Here is a 23,090-nt window from a genome sequence, read left to right as displayed (position 1 = left end):
TACTGATTCTTGCAGTTAATGCACATTTACAGAGTGCAGAGAGTTGGTCACATCATTTCTTGTACACTCAAAGAAGTTAGAGCATGTCAATATTTCACTAGAATGTTTTTTTTTTTTTAACAAATGAGTATGTTTTCCATTCATATTCACCTTTCTCAATACCATCAAAACATGTTATGTGCCTTGAGTGTTCCTTCTAAAAACGGTTGTTTCCCCACTCTCTGCCTCAGAGCACGTCCTTTGGTAATTCCTCCATATGACTTAATTACCCTAAGGAAGAATAATTAACGATCTCAGCAAGTTTGACGGAAGATAGATGCTCCCAGGTTGATCAACACTCAACTTGGTCTGTCAAACAATTTCTAACTTTGGAGAGAACGTACTGTTCAATGTATGTGACATCTGGCAGACCTCTTCTATTGACAGGGGTTTTCTAATTAAAAAGTGCTGAACAAATCCTCAGAAGAGGTAGCTAGTAACATTCTGTACACTCCAAATTCCTTCAGTAAGTTTTCTCTATGCAGTGCTTTCTAAAATGCTCAAGTTTCATTTCACAAATGAAAAAAAAGATTTCTCTAAAGATTACCATTTCATATACCATTTCCTGCAATGAATTGATGCTTCTTAAAGATCAGTAGTACTACACAAGACTACCAACACTTGCTATAAAATGTCCAAAATAAGGAAAAAGAAAAGGAAAGAAAAGGAAAGAAAAGGAAAGAAAAGGAAAGAAAAGGAAAGAAAAGGAAAGAAAAGGAAAGAAAAGGAAAGAAAAGGAAAGAAAAGGAAAGAAAAGGAAAGAAAAGGAAAGAAAAGGAAAGAAAAGGAAAGAAAAGGAAAGAAAAGGAAAGAAAAGATTACCAAGTGGATAAATACGGGCAACAGCAAAAACACAACACGGTTCCTGCAAGACAAGGATGCTGCTGGAACTGCTACAAGAAAGCCAGGGTTGGGGCAGGGAGAGAAGCACAACTGCCCAGGTCAAAGTAGTTAATGTGCAGCAAAACCAGCTGGTTCATTGTGTTCAGTTACTGCTAATTCTCAGAATAACTTTATTATCAATAAACCAACCACTTACTAAAAAGGAAGGCATGTGCCATCCTCTCCATGTGGCCAGTGAGAGCTAGCACAACCAATTTTATGTAAGTCTATTTTTTCTATCAGCTATATTTTAGGTTCTGAGTGCTTGAGTATTTACAGAGCTGTCAAGCTCATCCAGGGTCTAGGCCTATAGCATTTCACTTTGACTAGCCAGAAAAGAAGAAGCTTCTGCACTGGAATGCTTTGCTTCTTTGAACAGCAAATACAGCACAATCCCTTAGCAACAGAAACTACACAGATATGTACTACTTATTTATAAAATAAGAATTTGCTAACTGCACATCTCACATAACCTTATTTTTATTTTATACCTTCCCTTCACTGTCACCTTTTATTAGAATTTAACATCTATGCAAATATTTATGTGTTACCAGCTTTGTTCAGGCACACGTGTAAATGTACTTACACGTTCTGATTCTGCCTCCAAGTGGAAAAGCCCCCTGAGCGCACTGCCTGTCTGTGAGCCCTTGGGGAACAACAGCAAGTAACAGACTTGGTCCAAAGATCACAAGGGTCAGCGGAAAAATATCCCTCGTCTTCTGCAGAACCTGGATATAGACAACAAAAAATCAAAGCTATGCACTGGCCCTAATCTGGCACCACAGGCATGCAAATTCTTATTTCCAGATCTAATTGGGATTACAACAATGCTGCATAGATGAGTTCTTTGTTTATTCTACACCAATTTCACATTTCTGGTATATTACCAGCTATTAAGACATAAGGGAATTTGATTCCTAAACAACACCTTACACAAGTGTCTTCAAAATGAGGTTTGTTTTCAAAGGTAGGGGAAAGGTGAAGGGAATAAGCTGCATAATTAACATTTCCTGCAATTTTCAACTCCTCTCACCACTATTGCTCTGTGCCCCCTCCCACACACTTACCAGCCTTGATCTCTTTGCTAAACCACTCTAATTAGCATGTGCTGAGTCTTTCCGAGGGACATATGGCTTCAACAAACCCTTTTATTGCTACTTTTAATGACTCTCAGTTGGAGAAAGTTTAAAAACATCACCACCACAGCTGAAGTAGAGTCACTGCTTGCCTGGTAACTCACTCAGTTAACATTAAATGTCCAACTGCAATTTTAAAGTATCTGTCAGGACACCACTATAAATAAAAACTGTGATCAAAAACAGTCAAGTGGAAGGGAAGCACGGAAGGAGAGGTGAGTCTAGGCTGAACAGAGACATGACAGAAGAGATGCAAGGGGGACAATCTTTGTTTTGGGGAAATGGATGTGCAGACTACATTCACTGGAGTGCAGAAGTCCCACTTCCCACCCAACGTGAACAATGTGAAGGCCACTCCTACAGGGTAACGAGGAAGGATTTGAGTTGAGCACAGAAACCTTTGGTAAAAACAACTGGGAAAATTCCTTGAGAACACCAAGTTATCTGCTGGCCTTGAGATTACTTTTAGAGCTGTGTGAAGATATTTGTATTTTGTTTTCCTTGATGAAACCACTGCAGCTTAAAAGCCCTAAGAAGGAAACAAAGAAAGGGATATTTGTCAATTATCTGCCAACTCGCGTTGTCTGCCTACACGAGATGAAGGCTTTGGAGGGAGGTAAATGAGAAACAAAATGTTATTAGATCACAGATTACATTGGCATGCTAGAGCGTGATGTAGGTCCCTGACAGAGGGGGTCATCAGACACTAATCTAATGGATTGATCCTAGCCAAAAGGCAGAGACAGCTCTAGAGTTCCTTTCAGCCGCTGTGGTTTGAACTGGCAGCTAGAGATCCAGACAAGCAAGCAGCATCGCAGACACCCTGACAGAGAAGCATTCAGTGACTCAGGGGACGCCCTCCTCCGTCACTCACAGCCCATGAAACTGTGCCTTCTCATGTGCACAGGAACTGGGGAGAGGGAAAATCTAGAAAACACAGAAATACTCTTGCAAAATGTGATGGAGGTAAACCAGGATCCAATTTGCCATATCAGAGGAAGTTAGTTTATTGCCATCTGCTGTCTGTAATGGATACGCTACCCAGATGCAACTGAGTATGATTCAGTATAGACACTTTAATAGCTGACAGGAATATGGAAAATGTCAGATAACGAATGGGAAAAAAAGGGAAAGTGACCTGCTTTGAAAAGGATGCCTGAAATACGATTGTTGCTTTAACTAATGTTCACAGAGAAGCATACGTTTCCAGCATCAGTTCCCTCTTGATTCTGAAACTGGTACCGATCTATGGGGTGCCTGAATAAGCTACTGTAAAGAGAGAGGAGGAAAAAGAAAAGCCAAGACGAATGAAAAACATAATCAGACATTATGAAAGGTTCTCAGAGCCAAAGCAGTCAAGACAAAAAGCAAACACACCATTAGAAGAAGGTCTTTGAACAAGCAGGTTGTGATGAAGATGATACAAACTACAGCCCTGCAAAAGAACCACAAATCATTCTCTGCCAAGCAGCCTCCTCCTTCTGTGAAACAAGGGGGTAGATAGAGTGTATTCTGCTTATTGATTTTAGACATGCTGCTAGGATGGCAATTGGCTGTTGTACAAGCAACCTTGTAGGGGAAAAAGAAGACATGAGATGCAACCAAATATGGGTCTGCTTGAAATCTGAAATGAATCCTGAGCACAGCCTAGGCATGATGGTGTGTACAGATCCTATAGCTACAACACTAAATAAAATGTGAACATGTGGGAATTTTGAATCTTCCTCTCCTCTTTATAATTCAACTACTATATTTAAAAGTGGTGACATTCCACTATACCCAGGACCAATATGCCAGGTTCTTCTGCTGTAAGGGCACAGATGAATTTGTGTAGATTGCTGTCCTGCTGGTACTGAAGCAGTTAATAGGCATATCAGACAAATGGGATTCAAAAAGTTGTCAGCTGCAGCTCTTACAAATCATGCTGTCAATTTTGATTGATGAGTCTGCAAACACAGGAAAACCATAGTTTTGGCATGGAAATGTAGCTTCTTCTATCTTCTCTAGGCAGACTAATTAAACAACTTTGCTTTGTATCAAAATGTTTACTATAAGCAGATTGAGTATATTGAATGTATGAGTTTCATTAAAAGTGACAAATACACAATTTTTTTAGTACTCTGAACAAAAACTACAGAAAATGTTGGTTGGCATCCACCTATAATCAAAAACTAACAAACTGTGATCATTTTGGGTTACTGGAAAAAAATCTGTGTTACCTGTTTCAATTTTAGAAGATTTAAAATTATTATTTTTTTAAGTTTATCATTAAATTACAAAATCAAATGTAGGTCAATTTCAAAACAGCATTTATTTAGATTAAGTAATTGTTCAGTTTAGGGAAAATTTAGGAAGAACATTCTTATTTTCTACTCTTTGCTTCCACCCTAACTCTATATTGAACTCAACGCTTATTTTTCTTTTTTTTTTTGTTTTGTTTTCTTTTTTTCCCAAGGAATAAGCCTTATTTGTGCATAGATGTTCCACTGCATTCCTTGAGAAGCAGACAGGTATTATTAAGAATTACTTCTGGTCTACGCTTACCACTCTTTTGCTGGGATCAATTTCCATTCTTTTACATTCCAAATGCCACTAAGGTTACTAAAAGAAGTTTAAGAGCATAAGTGAGCCTAACTGTAATACATTTCTGACAGGACTGCACTATGACTACAGGACTGAGAGTTTCCATCTTCTCAATTCTATCCCCACAAAAGTCTCTACTCTTATATATTAGTAGCAACTACCAAGTTAGCACCCGACGGAGTCCTAAAATTCAGTTTTAGGTATTACAACAGCTCAAACATATTTTTCAACTTAGTTAATCAGTGTTTTCTAAAGACTTTGAGTGTGTCAGGGTAGGAGGAGGTACGTAATGGCAGTGGGGTTTTGCAGGCTGAGTTTTTATATTCCAATGGCAGGAATGAGGAAGTAGTGTCTGACTTCTGACTCTGCTTCTTGAGCAAGTCTTTAGAACACATTCCTTTCCTGTGTCATAGCTCTTTTACATTGGTTCACAAATAAGCCACAGCACCTGTAGCATTTCAGTAAGGTTTAATTTGTCCCCAGATACCTTTCAGATCATTGTTCCCCATCACCATCTCCTTATTGCAACTAGCTGGATGAGCACAAATAAATGTTTTATTTTCTTTTAGTAGTGTAAACTGGATTGTTTTAGGCTGACCTAGATTTTCCCATTCTGTCAACACCCTCTGCCTGGCAAAGTGTTATGAGTCTGAGCAAGCAACAAGCAGCTACATTTTATTCTCATTGACATCAGCACAAACCTAGATTATTTCCCACCACTTTAACAGGGATACATAAGTCCAGATTTTGCTTTGGGAATGGACACCACTCAACATATCGCTACATCTGGCATGCTAACTTTATCTGTTGCTTCTGTAACTCTCCCCGAGAGACACCTTATGAGAGATTCTCTGTCAGAGTCTCATACTTTCCTAAAGTTCCAAATGATATTAGATCAATCACTTAGTGGGGAGTGAGTTCCTTAGAAAGTGCTAAAGACAATTCATCTTCAGAAATATGCAAATAAATAGCATTTTTGTTTCAAAATGTTGAATGAAATTTCTCTTTTCAAAAACGACTGACAAAATTTGGTGTTTTATCTGTAGTTCAGAAAGACTCATTTGGTGAAATGCTCTGTCATGGTCTTTAGTCAAAGGCAGAACATGCAAAAGAACACAGTTAACTAACTAAAGATTCAGTGAGTGCAATGTTTGATTTGTAGTGCACATCCCAGAATGTTGTCATCCTCATCACGACTTGCTGTAACAGTCCTTCTCACTATACTATTTAATCCAACATTAGGCTATTGGACTTTACTCACTGCATTTACCTCTTTATGGAGATTTTAAAACCACCCTGCTGAAAATGAGCAATTACTGACGCTACAGAGAAAAGCAGATTTAAGGAAAGAGCTTGCTGTTCAGAACAGTGTCCCTCTTCCTTCTACCTGACTCTTTCTACTTCTGAATGACAGAACAGGAGAGGATGGAGCTGCCAGGGTCATGAGGGCCTTATGGCTCACAGGCAGGACTATCCTGCGTGCTGCAAGAGGGGAGAGAAAAAAAAAAAAGTAAAACAAATGGCTAAGCAGCCCTATGTGCTGTAAAATCCACTGCAAAGGCCCGCAGCAGCTCCTCAGTTGCTCTCAGCCAAGCTTGTTCTGCCATCTAGTGACAGCCACTTCTTCTGTTCTCCCCCTACCCCTTTTCTTGTTCCTTCCTTACATCCACGTTAGAGAGCCACACTTCTGATTACAAGAACAAAACACACACACCAGGAACAAGCAAACAGAAATGCCTAAAGACACACCGTCACAAGTCCTGCATCTACTCTTATCTTTTTAACTTATTTCCACTATCACCCTTCTCTACCCATTTCCTCCCATCCAAGCACACATCTCACTGCCCTCATTATTTGCACAGTTGCCTGTTCCTCTGTTCATAACTGAATCATGACTGCATAGTTTTGAAAAGTAGAGTATAACAATTCTTAACAGGAAGCTGTATATGTAAAAGTTCAATGAGTTTGACTATTTATATCATTCAATTACTCTTGTGGTTAAATCAGTTCAGTTTTAAGACTTTGATTTCCTACAATGCTTTGCTGGATGGTGGAATTATAAATACAAAACAGGTCAAATTCATTAATAATGTGACAGGGTGCTGATGGTGGTCATGTAATAGTCGGCCCACAATGACCAGGCTGCACAAATGTGAAAAAATTTAAAATAGATACTAAAACAGTTTGCAGATGAATCACTTACCCTATCTGGAACCACCTGATATCTTTTAGCTTAGATTTGAAGTCCTTAGGAGTAGTCCAGCACCTAGTTGTAACTTATGCCTTCGAAAGTACACCCCCCTCTACGACCCTTGTTGAGAACAGTTTAAACAGCCAAACTTTGAGCATGAGACTGGGGGACATTAGCTGTGACAATCCACCCAAAACAGGCAGGCAGGGCTTGAGTATAACGAGCATTGACACGTAAGAAAATCTCTGTCTCCAAACCTGTAATTCTAACAGGTGAAGCAGAAGCAAAATTACACCCTCCTATGATTTCCTCCGCACACTGGAGAACGCGGGACAGCACAGATTTCTGCCAGTTGAGATTCAACAGAAACTAGCATCAGAAAGGGGATATTTAAAAGGATTTGTCGTTGATTTACACGATTGCTCAGGTGGCAAAGACAGGCAGCGGTGGGACTCCTGCGCTGCACTTACAGCCCCGAGAAGCGCGCCGCCCGGCGCCGCGGCGTACCCGCGTCCAACGCTTCCTTTTGAACAACTCTGACGACGGAAGGAGCGGGCCTCAGGCCTGTCACGTCAGCGGCACCGCTCCTCGTGCCGGCACGCCGCGGGGCGAGGACCCGAGGTACAACGCGCTCCGGCCGCCGGCAGAAGGGCGGCTGGCGCGGGGCGCTCCGCGGGGCGCGGCCCGGGCCCCACGCACCCGCGTGCCGGTCTAGCGGACGCCGCGGGCTCTGCAGCTCGCGGACGGCCGGGCTGCGGGGGTACTCGGCGCCCGCCGCCGCTCCTGCCCCGCCTCGTCCTCTGTCAGGCGGCTGCGCCCCGCGGGCCCGGCCCGGCCCGCTCCGCGCACAGCGCTGCCACCGCCATCGCCGCCCGCCCCGCGCGCCACAGCCCCGGGGCGCCCCGCCGCGGGCAGGGGGCGGCCGCCGCCCACATCGACAGCCCTGCGCCCGGCAGCGCGGCCTCCGCCGGGCCCCGCCCCCCGCCCGGCCCGCGGGCACCTCCCTCGTCCCCGGCCCCCGCCCCCCGACGGCCCGGCGCTCGCTCCGCCCTCCGCCGGGCGCTGCTGCTCCGGGGTGGGCGGCGGCCCGCGGCCCCCTGCCGCTGGAGGTCCGCACCTGCTGCCTGGCGGCCGGGCCGCGCCGAGGCGGGCTGAGGCGGGCCGGGCTGAGCTGAGGTGAGCTGAGGTGAGCCGAAGGCCTCAGGGCCGGCGGCGCCCCTCGGCCGGGCGGGGCGGGGCGGGGCGGGGCAGGGACCCTCGGCCGGCGGCGCGAGGCGCGGCCCCGCCCCCTGCGTGCCGCCTCCCGCGCCTGCGCGGCCCCGCCCCGCCGCGGTCCCTTCCGGCTGTGCCAGCCCCCGGCCCCCGCCCGGCGGGCAGGGAAAGGCCGTGGGGTCGGGGAGGGCCCGTCCCGTCCCGTCCCGTCCCGACGCTCCGCGTCTCCCCGTTGCAGGAGTGCGAAGGACGATGCCGCCGCGCCCCGCCGCTCGCCGCGGGGCCGCCGCTGAGCTGAGCTGAGCCGAGCCGAGCTGAGCCGAGCCGAGCCGGCGCGATGGCGTGTGGCTGTCCGCCGCCCTTCGGGGACCCGGCGGAGGTGCGGGAAGGCTTCCTGTGCCCGCTGTGCCTGAAGGACCTCCGCGCGTTCCACCAGCTGCAGGCGCACTACGAGCAGGAGCACTCGGGCGAGGACAGGGACGTCAGGGCGCAGCTCCGAAGTAAGGGCGCGGCGCGGCGGGCCCCGGGCAGCGGCAGCACCTCAGCCGCCGAAGCACCGCGGTCACCGGGCTGCGGGGCGCGGGGCCCCGGCCTCGTCGGAGCGGGCTGGGGCCGGGGCCGGGCGCGGTTCCTGGCGCCGCGCCCCGCCCTTCCCGGTGTGCGGGCGCGGGAGAGGCCCCGCTCCCCGGACGTCTGACCGCACGCGTGGGCTTTGTTACTGGCGCGGGTGGCGGGGGGGTCTTGGTGTGTTTTTTTGTTTCTTTGTTTGTGTGTTCAGTGAGAGAGCCCTCTGTTTTACACTGTAAGGCAAGTGAATTCCCAAGCATTAATCAAAGACCTTGCAGAACACGGGTGATCTCTGGTACTTGTCAGGTACCAATTCATTTGTCCCTTGGTTTGACAGCAGCTAAAACTCTAGGAGTTGGTTAAGGAAGGATGGTGGGGGGGGAAAGGTGGAAAAGAATTTGTATGGTGGAGCTGGCAGTAGATGCAGGGAGTGTCCCTGAGTTCTGCTATGGACTACTGGCTTTTACTGGTGTGTGGAAAATCCCTTTGTACTCCTGTTAACTAAAGTACAACTTCCTCCCCCCCCCACCAAGCGTACATAGTATCACTTTACATGGAGGGAAGAGTATGCAAAATTTGGTGGTAGATCTGTGTGTTCCATATAAAAAGCCTTCGCTTTTACTTTTTTCCCTTCCCTCGGAGATCAACGGTCATTATTTCAAAAGTCTCTTTTCTGAGGAAAGTTTGTGTTTTTAACAAGCCTATCTTAAGAGTAGCACAGCTGAGTATTTCTTAAGTCTTGAATTTGCTTTCCATCAGTCTGGCTACGTCTCAGCTGTTAGCACTGCCTTGTTCTTGGACAGTGGAGGTAGACTGGCCAGTAGTGCAGTCATGTTCTCTTCATGGGCATGCTGCTGTCGTAAGTAGGTGAATTACAGACGCTTACTTCAGTCGAGTGTTTAAGCCAGAACAACAATATGGTTTTCATTGTGATAAGAAGAAAACAACAGCTTAGTTTTCCTAAGATTTCCCAAACGCTTCTTTTATTGAATATAAAATATCTGCATTCTGTTTTTTTTTTTTTCTAATTGAACTAATTCTAGGAGATAGAATATCCAGAGGAGAGCACAGATGCAAGGGCAATAAAAATGCTCAAATTTCAAGTTCCCAGTCTTGTTTTTGGCCCAGGAGACTGCTCTCCTCTCACTAGCATTTGTATGAAAATAATGCACTGATCTGTTTAATACTTTTGAACTTATTTAGATGTACAAGCATATTGAAATTCTTAACTTGGACTTTGTGCCAAAATACAAAGAAAGTGTTGAACACACTCGAATCCGACACAAATCACTGGGAATTAAGAGTTAGTACGTACATGGTGTCCCCACGTGCTGTGGCATGGGGTCCTGCAATTTAATACGGTTTACTGTTTACAGCAATGTCCTAAGACTACTGGTTTGCTATTAGGACCTTAGCAGTACTTTGACGGATAACAAAGAGCATTTCGTGTCACCTGTGACTCTGAACCATACTCTGGTTCTAAACAGGACGTGTTGACTTATTATCAAGGAAAAAGATTTGTGTTGAAAGATAGGGAGTATTCCATGCTGGTTTCACATGGCAAATACCGGGTAACTAACTGTCTCCTGTTTGGTATGTGGGTTTATCTTTTTCAGATCTAGTCCAGAAGGCCAAGAGAGCGAAGAAGAAACTACTGAAACAAGAAGGAGATGGCAGAACTGACTCCGGATGTCAGGAGCGATATGAATCATTCAGCTATGGTGGAATAGATCCATACATGTGGGAGCCCCAAGAAGTAGGTAGGAGAGCTAGAGTGATACGCGGGGGGGTAACTCTTATTTTAATCTTCGCTGGGGAAATTGAACAGTTTTGCTGAAGCTGCATGGAATTGTCTGTATTGCATTTGATTTACTGTAGCATGGGGTTATGGCTTGCATATTGATTCTGTGCAGCCTGCCTACATTGTGTGGGGTGATATGGAAAATACGTGTGTGTGTTATAGAATCAAGACCCAAACCCCTTGAGAGCATGGTTGTTATTTCACTGTTCCTGAGCTGTTGAGTTTTGCTGGATACATATCTAGCACTGTTCATCTAGCTTTGAGGTGTTCTGCATGCATCTTGTGGCTTTTAACAAAACAGATAATCCACTGATTAATAAGCTATCGCTATATTAAATCTCTGCCTTTTGGGTTACTGTTAAAGTAGATGTTAGCTTATGCCTGACAAAATGCTTGTCCCCTGATTTGAACTCTTTCAGCTATTTCTTTGGATTTGAGGTATAGGTAATCTCACATCAAAAAGAGGTTTAAATTAATCAAACAAAAATAAAACAACTATGGCTATAGATTTAAACTTTGCAAAAGTTAAATAATGTGTTGACTGAGCCATTAATTACAAATACTGTTACTGGAAATTGCCTTTTACTATTGCAGAAATTTTATGGTTGTTTTCAGGGAGAGGAGACGGCACTGTCTCTTGCGGGTCCTGGGAGTTTTCCTGTGCTGCTGGCAGATGAGGACTTTGTGCTTTGAGTCTGAGTTCTGCAGATCATTGTACTTTTGACTTCATACCATGATTGCTGCTGAAATAGTCAAAATTAGTAGCTAAGAATAAATTTAAGCAGTGAATTAACAGAAGGTTTCTGATCAGAGTGGGGAATATGAACCTTAGCGATTTTAGGATAGGATTTGGTGGATTTGTGAAAGGGGTCCTGTAATGTCTCCAAATCAGAGATTGAATTCAGTTAGCCAGAGGGGCTCTCCCATTCCTATGAATTCAGCTATTTAGGGTTTTTTACATCTTTTGTTAGAATGAGGAAGTGATGTCCTTTGTTTGTACAGTTAGTGTCAAAGAGCAACATCTACTTTTGTGTTCTACCAGACAGAAGAAAGATAACTTATATTTTGTCTGTGTCTTTGATTTTTCAGTATCTGGTTTATGTTATTAAGAAAAGGATTAAAACTTAAACCCGATTTTGTTGAGAATGAATTGTGTATTTCTTAAATAGATGCTGTACTGATCTTCTGTGTACTTGGTGATGACATTTCTGTAGATCTGAACTGTGATTGAGGATTTGGTTCAGACCTCTAAAAGTGAGAAGGATGATCAGAAATCTGAAAGAAGATGTTGTTGTGTAGACCTCAAATAATCACTGGACCTGCATCTTGCCTTTGTTCCAGATGTAGTCAGGAAATAATGGGAGCTGGTTTTGAGATAAGTGCTAGCTGATAGTAGCTTGCCAAATGTAACTGAGGGATGGAGATTAAAAAAAAAATAATATTGCAGATGTTCTCTTTAACGTAGTGTTCTTAGTTTTTCTGTAGTAGAAATAAAACACCATTAATTAGGCTTTAATCCACATGTTTTATGTGGAGCAGAACCGCAAAAACTTAGGATCCTAATGTCGTTAAAATGCCATTTGAACCTGAGAAATAAATGGTGAAAAAGAAGGGATAGCTGCCTTTCAAGAGGCATTTATATGCATTTAAATCCATGTAAAACACCTAGGTGACTCTGAAAACTTTCTGCTCTCTCCCAAGGTGCTATGAGAAGCCATCTTTCTGATTTTAAGAAACACCGAGCAGCCAGGATTGATCACTATGTAGTTGAAGTCAATAAGTTAATAATCAGGTTAGAAAAGGTAATTTTGCTGTTTTTTTAATATTCTAGTCTCTTAAATGTTTCCTAGACATATAGTCGTGTTTTAGTGTGAAGGGTGCCCATTTATGCAGCAGTGCACTTTTTAAAGGATAGTAAATTATGACTCTTTACAAGTTACTGTTCTTTTTTTATCCTTATGTAGTTTGGTCTGACTCTGTACTGCACATATGAATTCTGTTTCTGTGCAGTATTTTCAAACTGAAAATGCTGTTTTCATGTACTTAAGAACCATCTGTTTTTTCTGTACGTTTTCTCCATCTTTCACCTTACAAAGTTTCTCCCTAACGTTTGTCAGGATTTTTCCAGCTCGTCATTCAGCAAAATCCACCACTGACATATGATTTATTTGCATTTTTACTTGCAATAATGTTGGATGACCTAAGAATTATGTCCAAATGCTCTGACTGGAGCAGGTTTGGCAGTAATTGGTTAGCACTACTTGTCTGAATATGGCATTGGAAACAATCAGGAAGGTTGCAGGAATCTAATGTAAAACAGGCTTTTAAAAATGGCAGACTTTTCCTGTGGGGATGGGATGGGGGGGGTTAGGAGGTTGTGGAGTTTTTGCCTTTTTTTCTTACAAAAGTACAGTTTTCTTGAATGTGTTGTTTGTCTTCTACTAGCTTACATCGTTTGACAGAGCAAATACCGAGTCCGCTAAAATAAGAGGTTGGTATGAGCTTACCTCAGACTACTTGCTGCTATAGTTTACCAGCAAAGGAATTAATTGAATGAATATCTTACATTGTGTGTATTCCCTCCCTCTCCACCCGATTGTAGCTATAGAGAAGTCTGTTGTGCCTTGGGTCAATGATCAGGATGTTCCATTCTGCCCAGACTGTGGCAGTAAGTTCAGTATTCGAAATCGACGTCACCATTGCCGCCTTTGTGGGTCTATTATGTGCAAGAAGTGCATGGAACTTGTCAGTCTTCCTTTGGCAAGTAAGTGCAGTGGGTAGTGTTAATTCCTCCTTTCCTTATCTCACTCAGGGTGCTAATGGCATCCTGGCTTTTTGGAACAAGAAAACAAGCTTAATATTCTGTTTGCATGGGAAACTCATTCTTCAGTGTGTCAGTCAGTTCCCTGCAGACACTTGTCTGCAAAACAGAGTAAGAAGAATGATTTCTACAGTCTTTGTCTCTGTTCCTTCTTCAGATTGGGAAGTGTTACATAATGCTGAAAAAGTTGCTAGAATATACTAGTACATAATATTACTAGATGTGGCATATTCCAAAATCGTACTGAGTACCATAGCTCTGGAGGTATTAATTCTTGGAGTTATAACTCCAGAAGTTCTTGACATTTAAAACTGCTGTGGATATTTCAAATCTTGCCCACGATTGTCCAAATGTTGACATCAAGGGAATTCATCCACAAGCCTGTTAGGAAGCACTTTCAACTTTAGTTTCCTTCCTTATCTAGTGCATTGGAGAGGAAACTATTTTCTGTGGAAATAAATGATGTTAATTGGGATCTTCAGAGAGTTCAAGCACAAAATAAGTACAGCATTAATGTACCTCTTTTCCACACACTGTTTTGTAACTATGCAAGCTCCAACATTCAACTCAGGATAATGTGAGAATGTTTCTAGGCATAAAGAATGTAAGTGGTTCCCAGTAGAGTGCTCTCTAGCTGCTTTTAGAATAGAGCAGGATCTTACAGTGAAGACCCAAATTCTGACTTGTAGATCTGGTTGTCATGGGTTCCTTGCATGTCTTTCAGCAAACTTTTTCAAGACAGTTTTCTAGTATTTCGGGTAATACTAGCTTCGGTTAAAAGTTCAATTAATTTGTGTTGGTAAAATCTGTTGGTCTCTCCAATCAATGTAAAATTACCTGTGTATAACTTTTAGGCAAACTCACCAGTGCCAGCAAAGAGGCCTTGAGTTCTCATACTAGCCCAAGCTCTTCACCTAATAGCATCCATGGCTCCCGCCGTGGCAGCATTAGCAGCATAAGCAGTGTAAGCTCAGTTCTGGATGAGAAGGATGATGACCGAATCCGTTGTTGCCAGCACTGCAAAGACACCCTGCTGAAAAGAGAACAACAGATTGATGAGAGAGAATACACTCCAGAGATCGTGAAACTCTATGAGGTAAAATCAAGCTCCTTGCTGCTTTCATACTCAGTATATATACCTGCAGTTGTTGCTACTTGGTTTCTGGCTTGTTCTCTCATGTCCAAGCTATTTATGGCTTAGTATTTGCCTGCATACAGATAGACTGTATTGGGTGTTGATGCCACATAACAAAGAAAAATCTGAAATGATGGAGCCAGGTGCCATGTAGTACTTACATCCCATGATAACTTAAACCCTCATTTTAAGGCACAGCTTTATTCTCTGCATCTGAAACTAATAGTTCTGAGTTGCCTCTTAAAATTGTGAACTATGTCAACTGGGATTCCTCAGAACAGTCCTTATTAAACCAGTGATGTGCTGTGCGCTTTGTTAATGGGCTGCACTGGAACTGTACGACTTCATGTTGTCAGCACTCTGTCCTCACACTAGTGGGAAATACTTTTTGGAACCATCTAAATTGACCAACAGCGTATGGCTGGAACTTTTATGTTCAAATATGCTTTGATAGCAGGTACTGACAGTCATTGGGTATTCAATACAGTCTGTAAGCCTTTCTCCCAGCCCCAAGGTTAGTATTAATAGGACTTTCTGTTGATGCTCTCTGTGAGGAAACTAAGACTAGAAGTTGCCTAAGTTTCCCATTAGAACAGCTTCTGAATTCAAGTTCACCTTGCAGGTGATGGTCTCTGTTCCTGACCGTGGCATCTGTATTCTGAGGACAGCTGAAGGGCGCTGTGATCCTTAATAGTCAAATGGCTTTCATCACTGTTAGCTTGGAGTGTGCATAGGCACATTGAAAGGCTTATGTCAGCATGTGCTTACATTTTTGACGCGAGTTCTTTTTATACACTTTGTTTTAAATAAGAAACTCCGACTCTGTATGGAGAAGGTTGACCAGAAGGCGCCAGAATATATAAAGATGGCAGAATCGCTAAAGTAAGCCCTATTTACTAATTTTGTTTGTGAATATATATGTTTTTATGCAGCTGTAAGAATGAGAAGTAGTAAAGAAGTGGTGTGCTAAGGCTACAAGATTGTGTAGGTCATGAGAAAGTACTCTATTTTTTTTAAAAATCTAGACAAATACCTGTCCAAACCCAATGTTAATTAATAGAATAGATTATTAAAGCAAGTATTAAAGCTGATGAGTGTCATCCCTGTGATCTCTTACTAATTAACATATGACTTATTAATTCCAGAGTTTTGGTGCATCACTTGGGTGCCTGGATTAATATTTTCTTCCCATAAATTTGTATTTAAAAATAATTTTTAAAAAGTAATAATGCTAGGGTTATGCTTTCAACTTGTAGAATGGGAGAAATTCTATGGCTTTATCAGTCTTAAATACAGCTTCTGATTTAAGCATAGTCAGAATTTAATGTTACAGAACTGAATATAATTAGGACTTACATTACTTACATCCTTAATTGTAATGACCTGCTGAAAGACTTGCCATACTGAATAAATGTAATATAAGCCTGCCACATGTGCTTAATGTATGAAATGTAATAGAGTAGTGAAGACTAGAGGGAAAAACAGTACATCTCTTGGCTATAAAAAAGTCACTTCTGCCATTTGCGGTATTGCTGAAATTGATAGATTTCAAGGAGCTTATAGGGCAAAGAAGGAAGCTGTACAGCAAATTTCTGGAAGTTGTTCCAAAGGAGATGTGAAGTAGGCTACTATGAGGGTTGTTTTTAATCTGAATTTGTACTACTAAAAATATTTTTTTCATAACATAGTGAAAATTTCAGAGAATTAGCAGTATGCACAAATGCATACATGGTGTATACTGTGCTGACTTGGATCTTGACTCCTTCCCAAATTACAATGTTTGATCACCTCTTAAAGAGCACTAGGATCTCCCCTCAAAAGGATTGTAACAACAATCACGTTTGGCATTTCTTTAAACCGTTACAAAAATGTGAGTGGTTTTGTTTTCCCTACTTGACTTCCTGACTTTTTATGTTGTTGAATTAATTGGGGGGTTCCTTCCTTTATTCAGGTTTCACTTAGTAAATCTAAACACAGATACAACTATTCATCTGTGTTCAGTTCTTATGGAGGCAGATATTTAAATGTTAAGGTATGGTCACTTGTGACTTAGCTGACCCACTAAGGATCTTACAAGTTTTGCAGATTAAGAGATAAGTGTTACACTAAGGATTTTGCATTGCGTACTTCATTCTGACTAGTACTGAGTCCTGAAAAGTTATTTTTGAGGGCATGATCGTTTTGTGTATTTGAGATATAAAAGGAGAGGGAAGCTTAAAAACTGGTGAAGAGTCTTCCCTGTTAAATGTTAATTTGTTTTCTCAATAAATACAGGATTCTAGTGATTGGATCTCCATGTAGATGCAGTTAGTTGCTAGCATCTTAAGTATGACACTCATATGGGGTTGTAGACTTTTGCTTTCTTACAAACGTAAGCAGAGAGAACTATTTTAGTGGTATAGTTGCTTATTCAATCAGTGAGTGTTTTTTCATTTTTTTTCTGCACCCAGTGGCCTGGAAAAAAAAACAGAATAAATGTATTTGTTAGGTTGTGTACATTTTAGATATTATTGATAGAGTGGGATTCTTCTTGTATTAAAATCCAGTTTCTCCTATAAGTGTAAATAATAAAATCATAAATAAAATGATCTATTAAATCTTCACATTCATAAGTTGATTATGACTTTCCACTTCTGTCAGAATGAAAAGGCTTTTAAACACAATGAGCTCAAAATAAAAGCATTTTAAAGGATTAGCTATCCTTACATTTGTTGACATCTCCTTGGGATAACTTCCAGTGTTGTATTTATTATTAGCTTGATGCATGGCTTACAATAAAGTTATATTTATTTCTTAGTGCCGGGGAGACGACTTACAGTCTTGAACATGCAAATGACTTGAGAGTGGAGATTCAAAGAGTATATGAATTTATAGATGCCTTAAGGTAAAGAAAGTGTGCATGAGCTGTCTCTTGCTTTCTCTCATGTGCATCATAACAATAAAGAAAAACAGGATTTTTTTTTCCTCTTCCAATACAGCTTGTGCTGTATATCCTTCTGTGATGACTTTTCTGTAGTTTTTCTTATTCTCAACTGTTGGGGCCTATGTTTGTGTAGCATCTACCTGCTTATTCATAGTCAACTTCTCTGCTCAGTTGTAATGAGGATGTTGAAAGGTAGATGCTGTTCCTCTGCGCTATCAAGCTCTATTTCCTTTTCCAACCATACATTCCTTTGTCGTGAAAATAACTTAAGTGCAGAGGAGACAAATAGAGGCATAGTTTTTTTTAAGTGTTACAATTTGTAATATCTAGAATGGTTTACCTAAAAGAACATTGGAAAATGTTAATTTGATATTGTCTGCCTCATTTTCTGTTGTATTTTCCTTGGCCCTTGTTTTTGAACTGATGAGATCGTACATTTGCTTTGATTCAGTAAGAAGATTTTGAATCTAGGCTTGCATGAAGAGCCCCAACCTCATCCTAAAACACTACAGCTTCAGAGAATGATAAGATACTCAGCTACACTTTTTGTTCAGGTAAATTAAACATACGTTACGAGCTGAATTTAAGTTTTATGTAGTATTGTCGTCTTTGCTGGGCATCCCCGTGGTTTAAAACTATTTTGACAGAATGTTTAGTTCTGTGGATTTTTCTGTAGTTCCACTGAATGGATAGTGTAGTCAGAGCAGTATTGTGTTCCGGGGCTTAAGAGATCTTTGCTTTGTCACTGGTGGAGGTTGAGCCTAGCTAGCGGTATAGTTAAGGCAGCCATGATATGCTCAGACTTGCAGCAGTAACTATAGTGTAGAAGTCCCTCCTATTTGTCTGTGTTCTGTTGGTGGTATTTTTATATTCAAGGAAAAAAAAAATCCTGAAAACTTGGTTGACCGCCTGCAAGTAAAACTGTAAATATTTCAATTTTTGCCAGGAAAAACTGCTTGGCCTAATGTCCCTGCCAACCAAAGATCAGTATGAAGAACTGAAGAAGAGAAGACTGCATATGGTAAGACAGGTTAAGATCTGTATCTTGTATGAGGGCCTCCTTCAAGGTCTTAAAGACATGCACAGTTATTTACAACTCAAAGTTAATCTCAATGTATTAGTACCTCTGTGTGTATGAATGAATAGCTGTCCTTAACACTGGACTTCAAAAAAAAAATTTTTTGCTGTCGATCATTCCATGTCCATTTTCAGGGATTTGTGTAATACAGTTAGTGTATTTCTACCCAGAACAGAGAGACAGAGGTCAGTACTGAGAGCTGGGTACTTCTAGAAAGTAGTAATGACTTGCTTACTCGTGCTGTTGCTCTGCAGTACTGCAACAGAAAGCCTTTAAGTATCTTAGCTTACGTGGATTTTCAAATTGTGTTCTGGAGTTCATTTGCACAAGTAGAATTCGGAGACTTCTTTAGGTGGTTTTAAAAAAAAAAAAAGGGAAGAAAAATATCTAGAATAAGGATGCATCTTCAGAGAGGTTTGGGATTATTTTTTTTCCAGTTAGGAGGGAGGACATCACTAAATGTAAAATAAACCAACTTTATGTTGAGGTAGAAGTTGAGAAATAAAAATCATTGCATTCCAAAAGCTAGTATCATCAGTGATCTTTAACACTGATGCTCTATTACAGAAGTACCTGCTATAGTTGACTGTGATACAGTTACTGTACAAATCAGTTTGAGGCCACTCTTTGGACAGTTGGATTAGGCGTTTTCTGCTCTGTGTATAACACTGTCACTGCTCCTCCTTGCCCTCAAGTTTGTACAGGCAGATATGAAGGGATATTAAGTACCTTCACAAATAAACTGAAGGGAAGCATCTAGGTAATATTACGAAAATGACCATTTTCTGCAGAGTAAGCAAAAATGGAACTGATCTGTTTGTGGCAGCAGTGTCTAAGGTAGATAAAGCCTAACTTTTTGTACCTATGGATATTAAAAATAAATAAATCGTGGTGTTCTCTCCCTACATGTTTGTTTTAGGCGGCTCTTGAAACACACAGAAGACAAGAGGAAAAGCAGAAGGACTCAACTTCCAGATCTGTAGCTGCAGTTAACGGTGATGCAAGTCACCTAAAAAAAGGGACAGTCAGGAAATCTGAAGGCTGGTTACCTACATCTAGCATATCTCGACAATGTGAGATAGCAGACCCACTTCTTCAGCAGATTGACAACATCACATCCTTTATTAAGCAAGCAAAAGCGGCTAATCGGCTAGATGAGGTCCGTATGTTGCAAGAGAACCTGAGGCAGCTTCAGGATGAATACGATCAACAACAAACTCTGAAAGCTATTGAGCTTTCTAGAAAACAGGCAGAAGAGGAAGAGATGCAGAAGGAGGAACTTCAGGTCCTTTGTGAAAAAGAATGGGAAAGAGAACACCACAAATTCATGTCTCAACATGCAAGGACACACTCCTTAGACTTCAGAGAAGTCAAGCAGCATCAGCATGAAGTTGCAAAAGAGAATAAGAACTTGATAGCACATGGACTGGATTTGGATATTACTCAGATGAAAGGGAACCCAAGTTTTGAAACTTCTGCTGTTCAACAGCTGCCAGCTAAAGAGTACTTTATCTTTCCAGTCAAACCTCAGAATGTCCCACAGTGCGACAAAGACCAGAATAGGGCAGCCTGTCTGAACCCCTTTGAAGATGAAGCAGATACCCCTCTATCAGACGAAGATCCTGCTAACCCATTTGCCAAAGACATTTCTCCACTGATTTCTTTCTCTAACACTGTTCTACAAAGTGATAAAAAAGAATATAATCCATTTGAGAATGAGGAGGATGAACAAACTAATGGAGCATCTGTCAGTACTTCAAACCCCTTTGAAGAGGATGAAAATCCATGTCAAGAGTCTGGGGGCAATTGGAATTCTGGGAATCCATTTGAAGAGGGATCTTCTACCAATCCCTTTGAAGTGGAGGATGGCAATGAGATCTCAGAAGAGGAGGCTATAGAGGAGGAACTGCTTCTCCAACAGATAGATAATATCAAAGCCTATATATTTGATGCCAAACATAGTGGGAGAATGGATGAGGTGGAGGTACTGACAGAGAATTTGAAGGAATTGAAGTACACCTTAGCAAAACAAAAGGAGAAATCCAACTGTTGAAGCAGCAGTAGGGCTGTGTAATAATTATTTCATGTCCACTGTTAAAGATGGGAAAGTAGAACAGATAAACAGGAGCACAGGTTACAAGAGGGAATTGGGAGAATCTTGTGGGATTTTTTTTATGCACTTTCATTCATGTATTTCCACTACTACTCAGCCTTGAAGAAAGAAAATTGAGGAATGCTGCTGGTCTTGAACACTTATACTAAGAAATTTTACAATAACTTGTTACGACCCTCTTAGTGGTAATTGGTCTTATTGTGTATTTATTTTGGTCAAAAGAGTTAAGTGGTCACAGGGAACTACAACTTGGAAATGGTTTCAGGGTTGGTTCGTCATCTTTCCTCCTTTCTCTTGTGTTATTGTACTAGTTGTAGTATTGGTTTTTCAAGCGGCACTCTGACTAAAGATGAAAATGTTTCTAAAATGTATGCGTCTTTTGATAATGGCACAGTACAAGTGTTACAGGCTAGCCTAGTTGCCCTAATGGAGTTACAGGAAAGTGCCGTTAAAAGGCTGCTGTGATTCTTTGAGATACAGAATACACAGGCTGCAGATCAATTTTGTGCAATGCTAATACATAAAAGGGATTTTAAGACTATGAGGAAAAACTTTGTAACTGATCTTAACATGAGTAACTTTTTAAAAGTGTTTATAAAAATTCATGAGTAAAATTTGGGTGCTGCCCTTTCATCATTTCTCATTTCCCAGTTACTCTACGCACAAATTGCAGTGTAAGAGAGAAAGCTGAACTGGCTTCAGAGACCAGTCTGTGTGGGAATGAATACCTAAATGCTCATTCACAGGGAGAAGAATGTCAGGCTAGCACAAACTACAGTTTTAAAGGTGACCCTGCAATCCCTAACTATATTGTGGAACTTGTATGTTCCTTTATGTCTTCTGGGTAACGGAATGATCATGTTTGTTTTATCTGTGAGACTGGAACCCTCTTCATAGCATTCAGAGAACAGAAGTTCTATTTATAATGGAGAGCTGAAGTGCCACTAAACTGGAATTCAGTGAAAGCTGGGCTGTGATGGTGCCAAATAGCAGGTCCTATCTTATACTTCATTCCCATCAAAAGAAATTAAGAGAATCAGGCACATCTGTCTTAAATAAGAAGCTTCAGATTGGAGTCTTGGTGTGAACCTGTGACCTGGGGGATGGCTAGGGGTTGGCCAGCATATGTGGTGCAGGGAGGTTTAATGCTGGGCTTCTGAAGATTGATATGTAGATACTGATATCGAAATGTAGAATCATTCAATGTTAAGTCAGCATGTATCTCTGCAAAAGACTGTGCCTGATCTGGTTTGATTTTTGCCTTTGAGAGGCAGAGGTCCATCGTCAGGCATCTGTGTTTGAAAAGGTGGTTGGGAGGAGTTAGTCAAAAGGGTGTATTTAATTAAAGCTGAAATAGAGGAAATTGGGCAGATCGCACTGTACAGCACTAATAATGGTGGGCTTATACAGAAGTGCAGTTGTATGGAACAGGACACTTCTTTTAACTATGTCTCCAATAACATGAATAGCATAGCTATAATGTGAACATCACGTAATATTTCTGAGACACAGATATAATCATGCTACCTAAACAGCAAGAACCCTAGTTTTACTTTTTTGTAAATATGTGGAGGTATGGACTTGTAGAACTTCTGTTTCAAACAAACAAAACATCCTCAGTAACACTAGTAAATGATCAAAATAACTTAGAGCAGCCATTTGAAGAACATAGCTGTTCTTTTACTGTAGCATAAATTTGAGTTTGAAAAGTGTGCAGAATGGGTTGTCGTAAGACCCTGAGGGTTTATACTTAGGTGTTTTATTATTGTTGATTGAGTCCCTTAGTGTTACTTTGCACCAAATGAAATAAAGAACAAAGGATTCTGAAAGGTTGTAAAGTAGCACAAAAGTGCACTATGGCACCAGACTTAGGAAGGCAGCAAGATAAAGAAACACATTAAGATAGCTAAACTTTATCCCCTTTATACACAGAATTGTTTTAAAAGTAGTAGTATAAGGTAACTATTTAAGACAGACTAGTTTGTGAGTCAAGAGGACTGCTCCCTGCATTATAACCCAAAACTTCTTTTGATGTTGATGCAAAAAGAATGTTTCAGTGGTTTCAGCTTTTGCTTTTAGAAGTGTTTTTTCCTTGTTGTAACTATCTTGCATTCTTTGTATTTTCAGTCTAATACACTAATAAAGTATCCTTATTGTATATGTAACAACGTATTTTTACAAGCAGGTAACAGACTAGCATACCTCATGATCAGTGTCAGTGTTAAATGTGACTAGCGATCTGATACTAAAGTCATCTCTAATGTGAAGACATTCACTAGTATTTGGATTTTGGTATTTACTGGTATTTGGATTGCTGTAAGGCTCACAAGGCACAACAAAATGAAGACGACATAACTATAAAGCTAAATAAATAACTTGCGTTGACATTTGTTAAAATTGCATGCACTACTCTGTATGAAAACTTTGTAAACAGAGATGAAATAAACATTTATTTTGTGCTGTATTTGCCCTTGATGATTTTTACAGGTTGCTCATTCATGTAGGTGTGAAATTTTGTATTCAACCACCTGCTCAGAAATGCTAGTATATGTTCAAATTACTGCAGAAATAGATAATCCTGGCTTAATGGTATATGCAACAACATAATT

General features: G+C 41.2%; 1 protein-coding gene across 3 annotated transcripts; it reads left to right on the top strand.

The window, feature by feature from the left end:
• The first annotated feature begins 7,862 nt into the window (after positions 1-7,862).
• RBSN (rabenosyn, RAB effector) lies at positions 7,863-22,945 on the top strand. 3 transcript variants are annotated; one of them, XM_035546760.1, is made up of 12 exons: positions 7,863-8,007; positions 8,282-8,543; positions 10,227-10,370; positions 12,113-12,213; positions 12,857-12,902; positions 13,014-13,175; positions 14,087-14,328; positions 15,179-15,249; positions 17,165-17,251; positions 17,742-17,844; positions 18,237-18,311; positions 19,288-22,945. In XM_035546760.1, the coding sequence occupies exons 2-12, from the start codon at positions 8,381-8,383 to the stop codon at positions 20,419-20,421; spliced, it is 2,328 nt and encodes a 775-aa protein (XP_035402653.1). In that variant the 5' UTR covers positions 7,863-8,007; positions 8,282-8,380; the 3' UTR covers positions 20,422-22,945. The 3 variants fall into 3 exon arrangements, with proteins under 3 accessions (XP_035402653.1, XP_050568635.1, XP_035402654.1); XM_050712678.1 differs by lacking the exon at positions 7,863-8,007 and having other exon boundaries at positions 8,125-8,543; XM_035546761.2 differs by lacking the exons at positions 7,863-8,007; positions 8,282-8,543 and having other exon boundaries at positions 10,227-10,366.
• Positions 22,946-23,090: the final 145 nt, after the last annotated feature.

This window comes from Cygnus atratus, chromosome 10 (genome assembly GCF_013377495.2).
Source record: "Cygnus atratus isolate AKBS03 ecotype Queensland, Australia chromosome 10, CAtr_DNAZoo_HiC_assembly, whole genome shotgun sequence".
Classification (NCBI taxonomy): domain Eukaryota; kingdom Metazoa; phylum Chordata; class Aves; order Anseriformes; family Anatidae; genus Cygnus; species Cygnus atratus.
Note: the sequence above shows the minus strand (reverse complement) of the source record. Positions and strands in the feature narration are given on the sequence as shown.

Coding starts and splice junctions, on each gene's coding strand:
- RBSN (XM_035546760.1), top strand. CDS start 8,381: ATGGCGTGTGGCTGTCCGCCGCCCTTCGGGGACCCGGCGGAGGTGCGG. Junction 8,544..10,226: donor CGTCAGGGCGCAGCTCCGAA/GTAAGGGCGCGG, acceptor TATCTTTTTCAG/ATCTAGTCCAGAAGGCCAAG. Junction 17,252..17,741: donor GAATTTATAGATGCCTTAAG/GTAAAGAAAGTG, acceptor GCTTTGATTCAG/TAAGAAGATTTTGAATCTAG.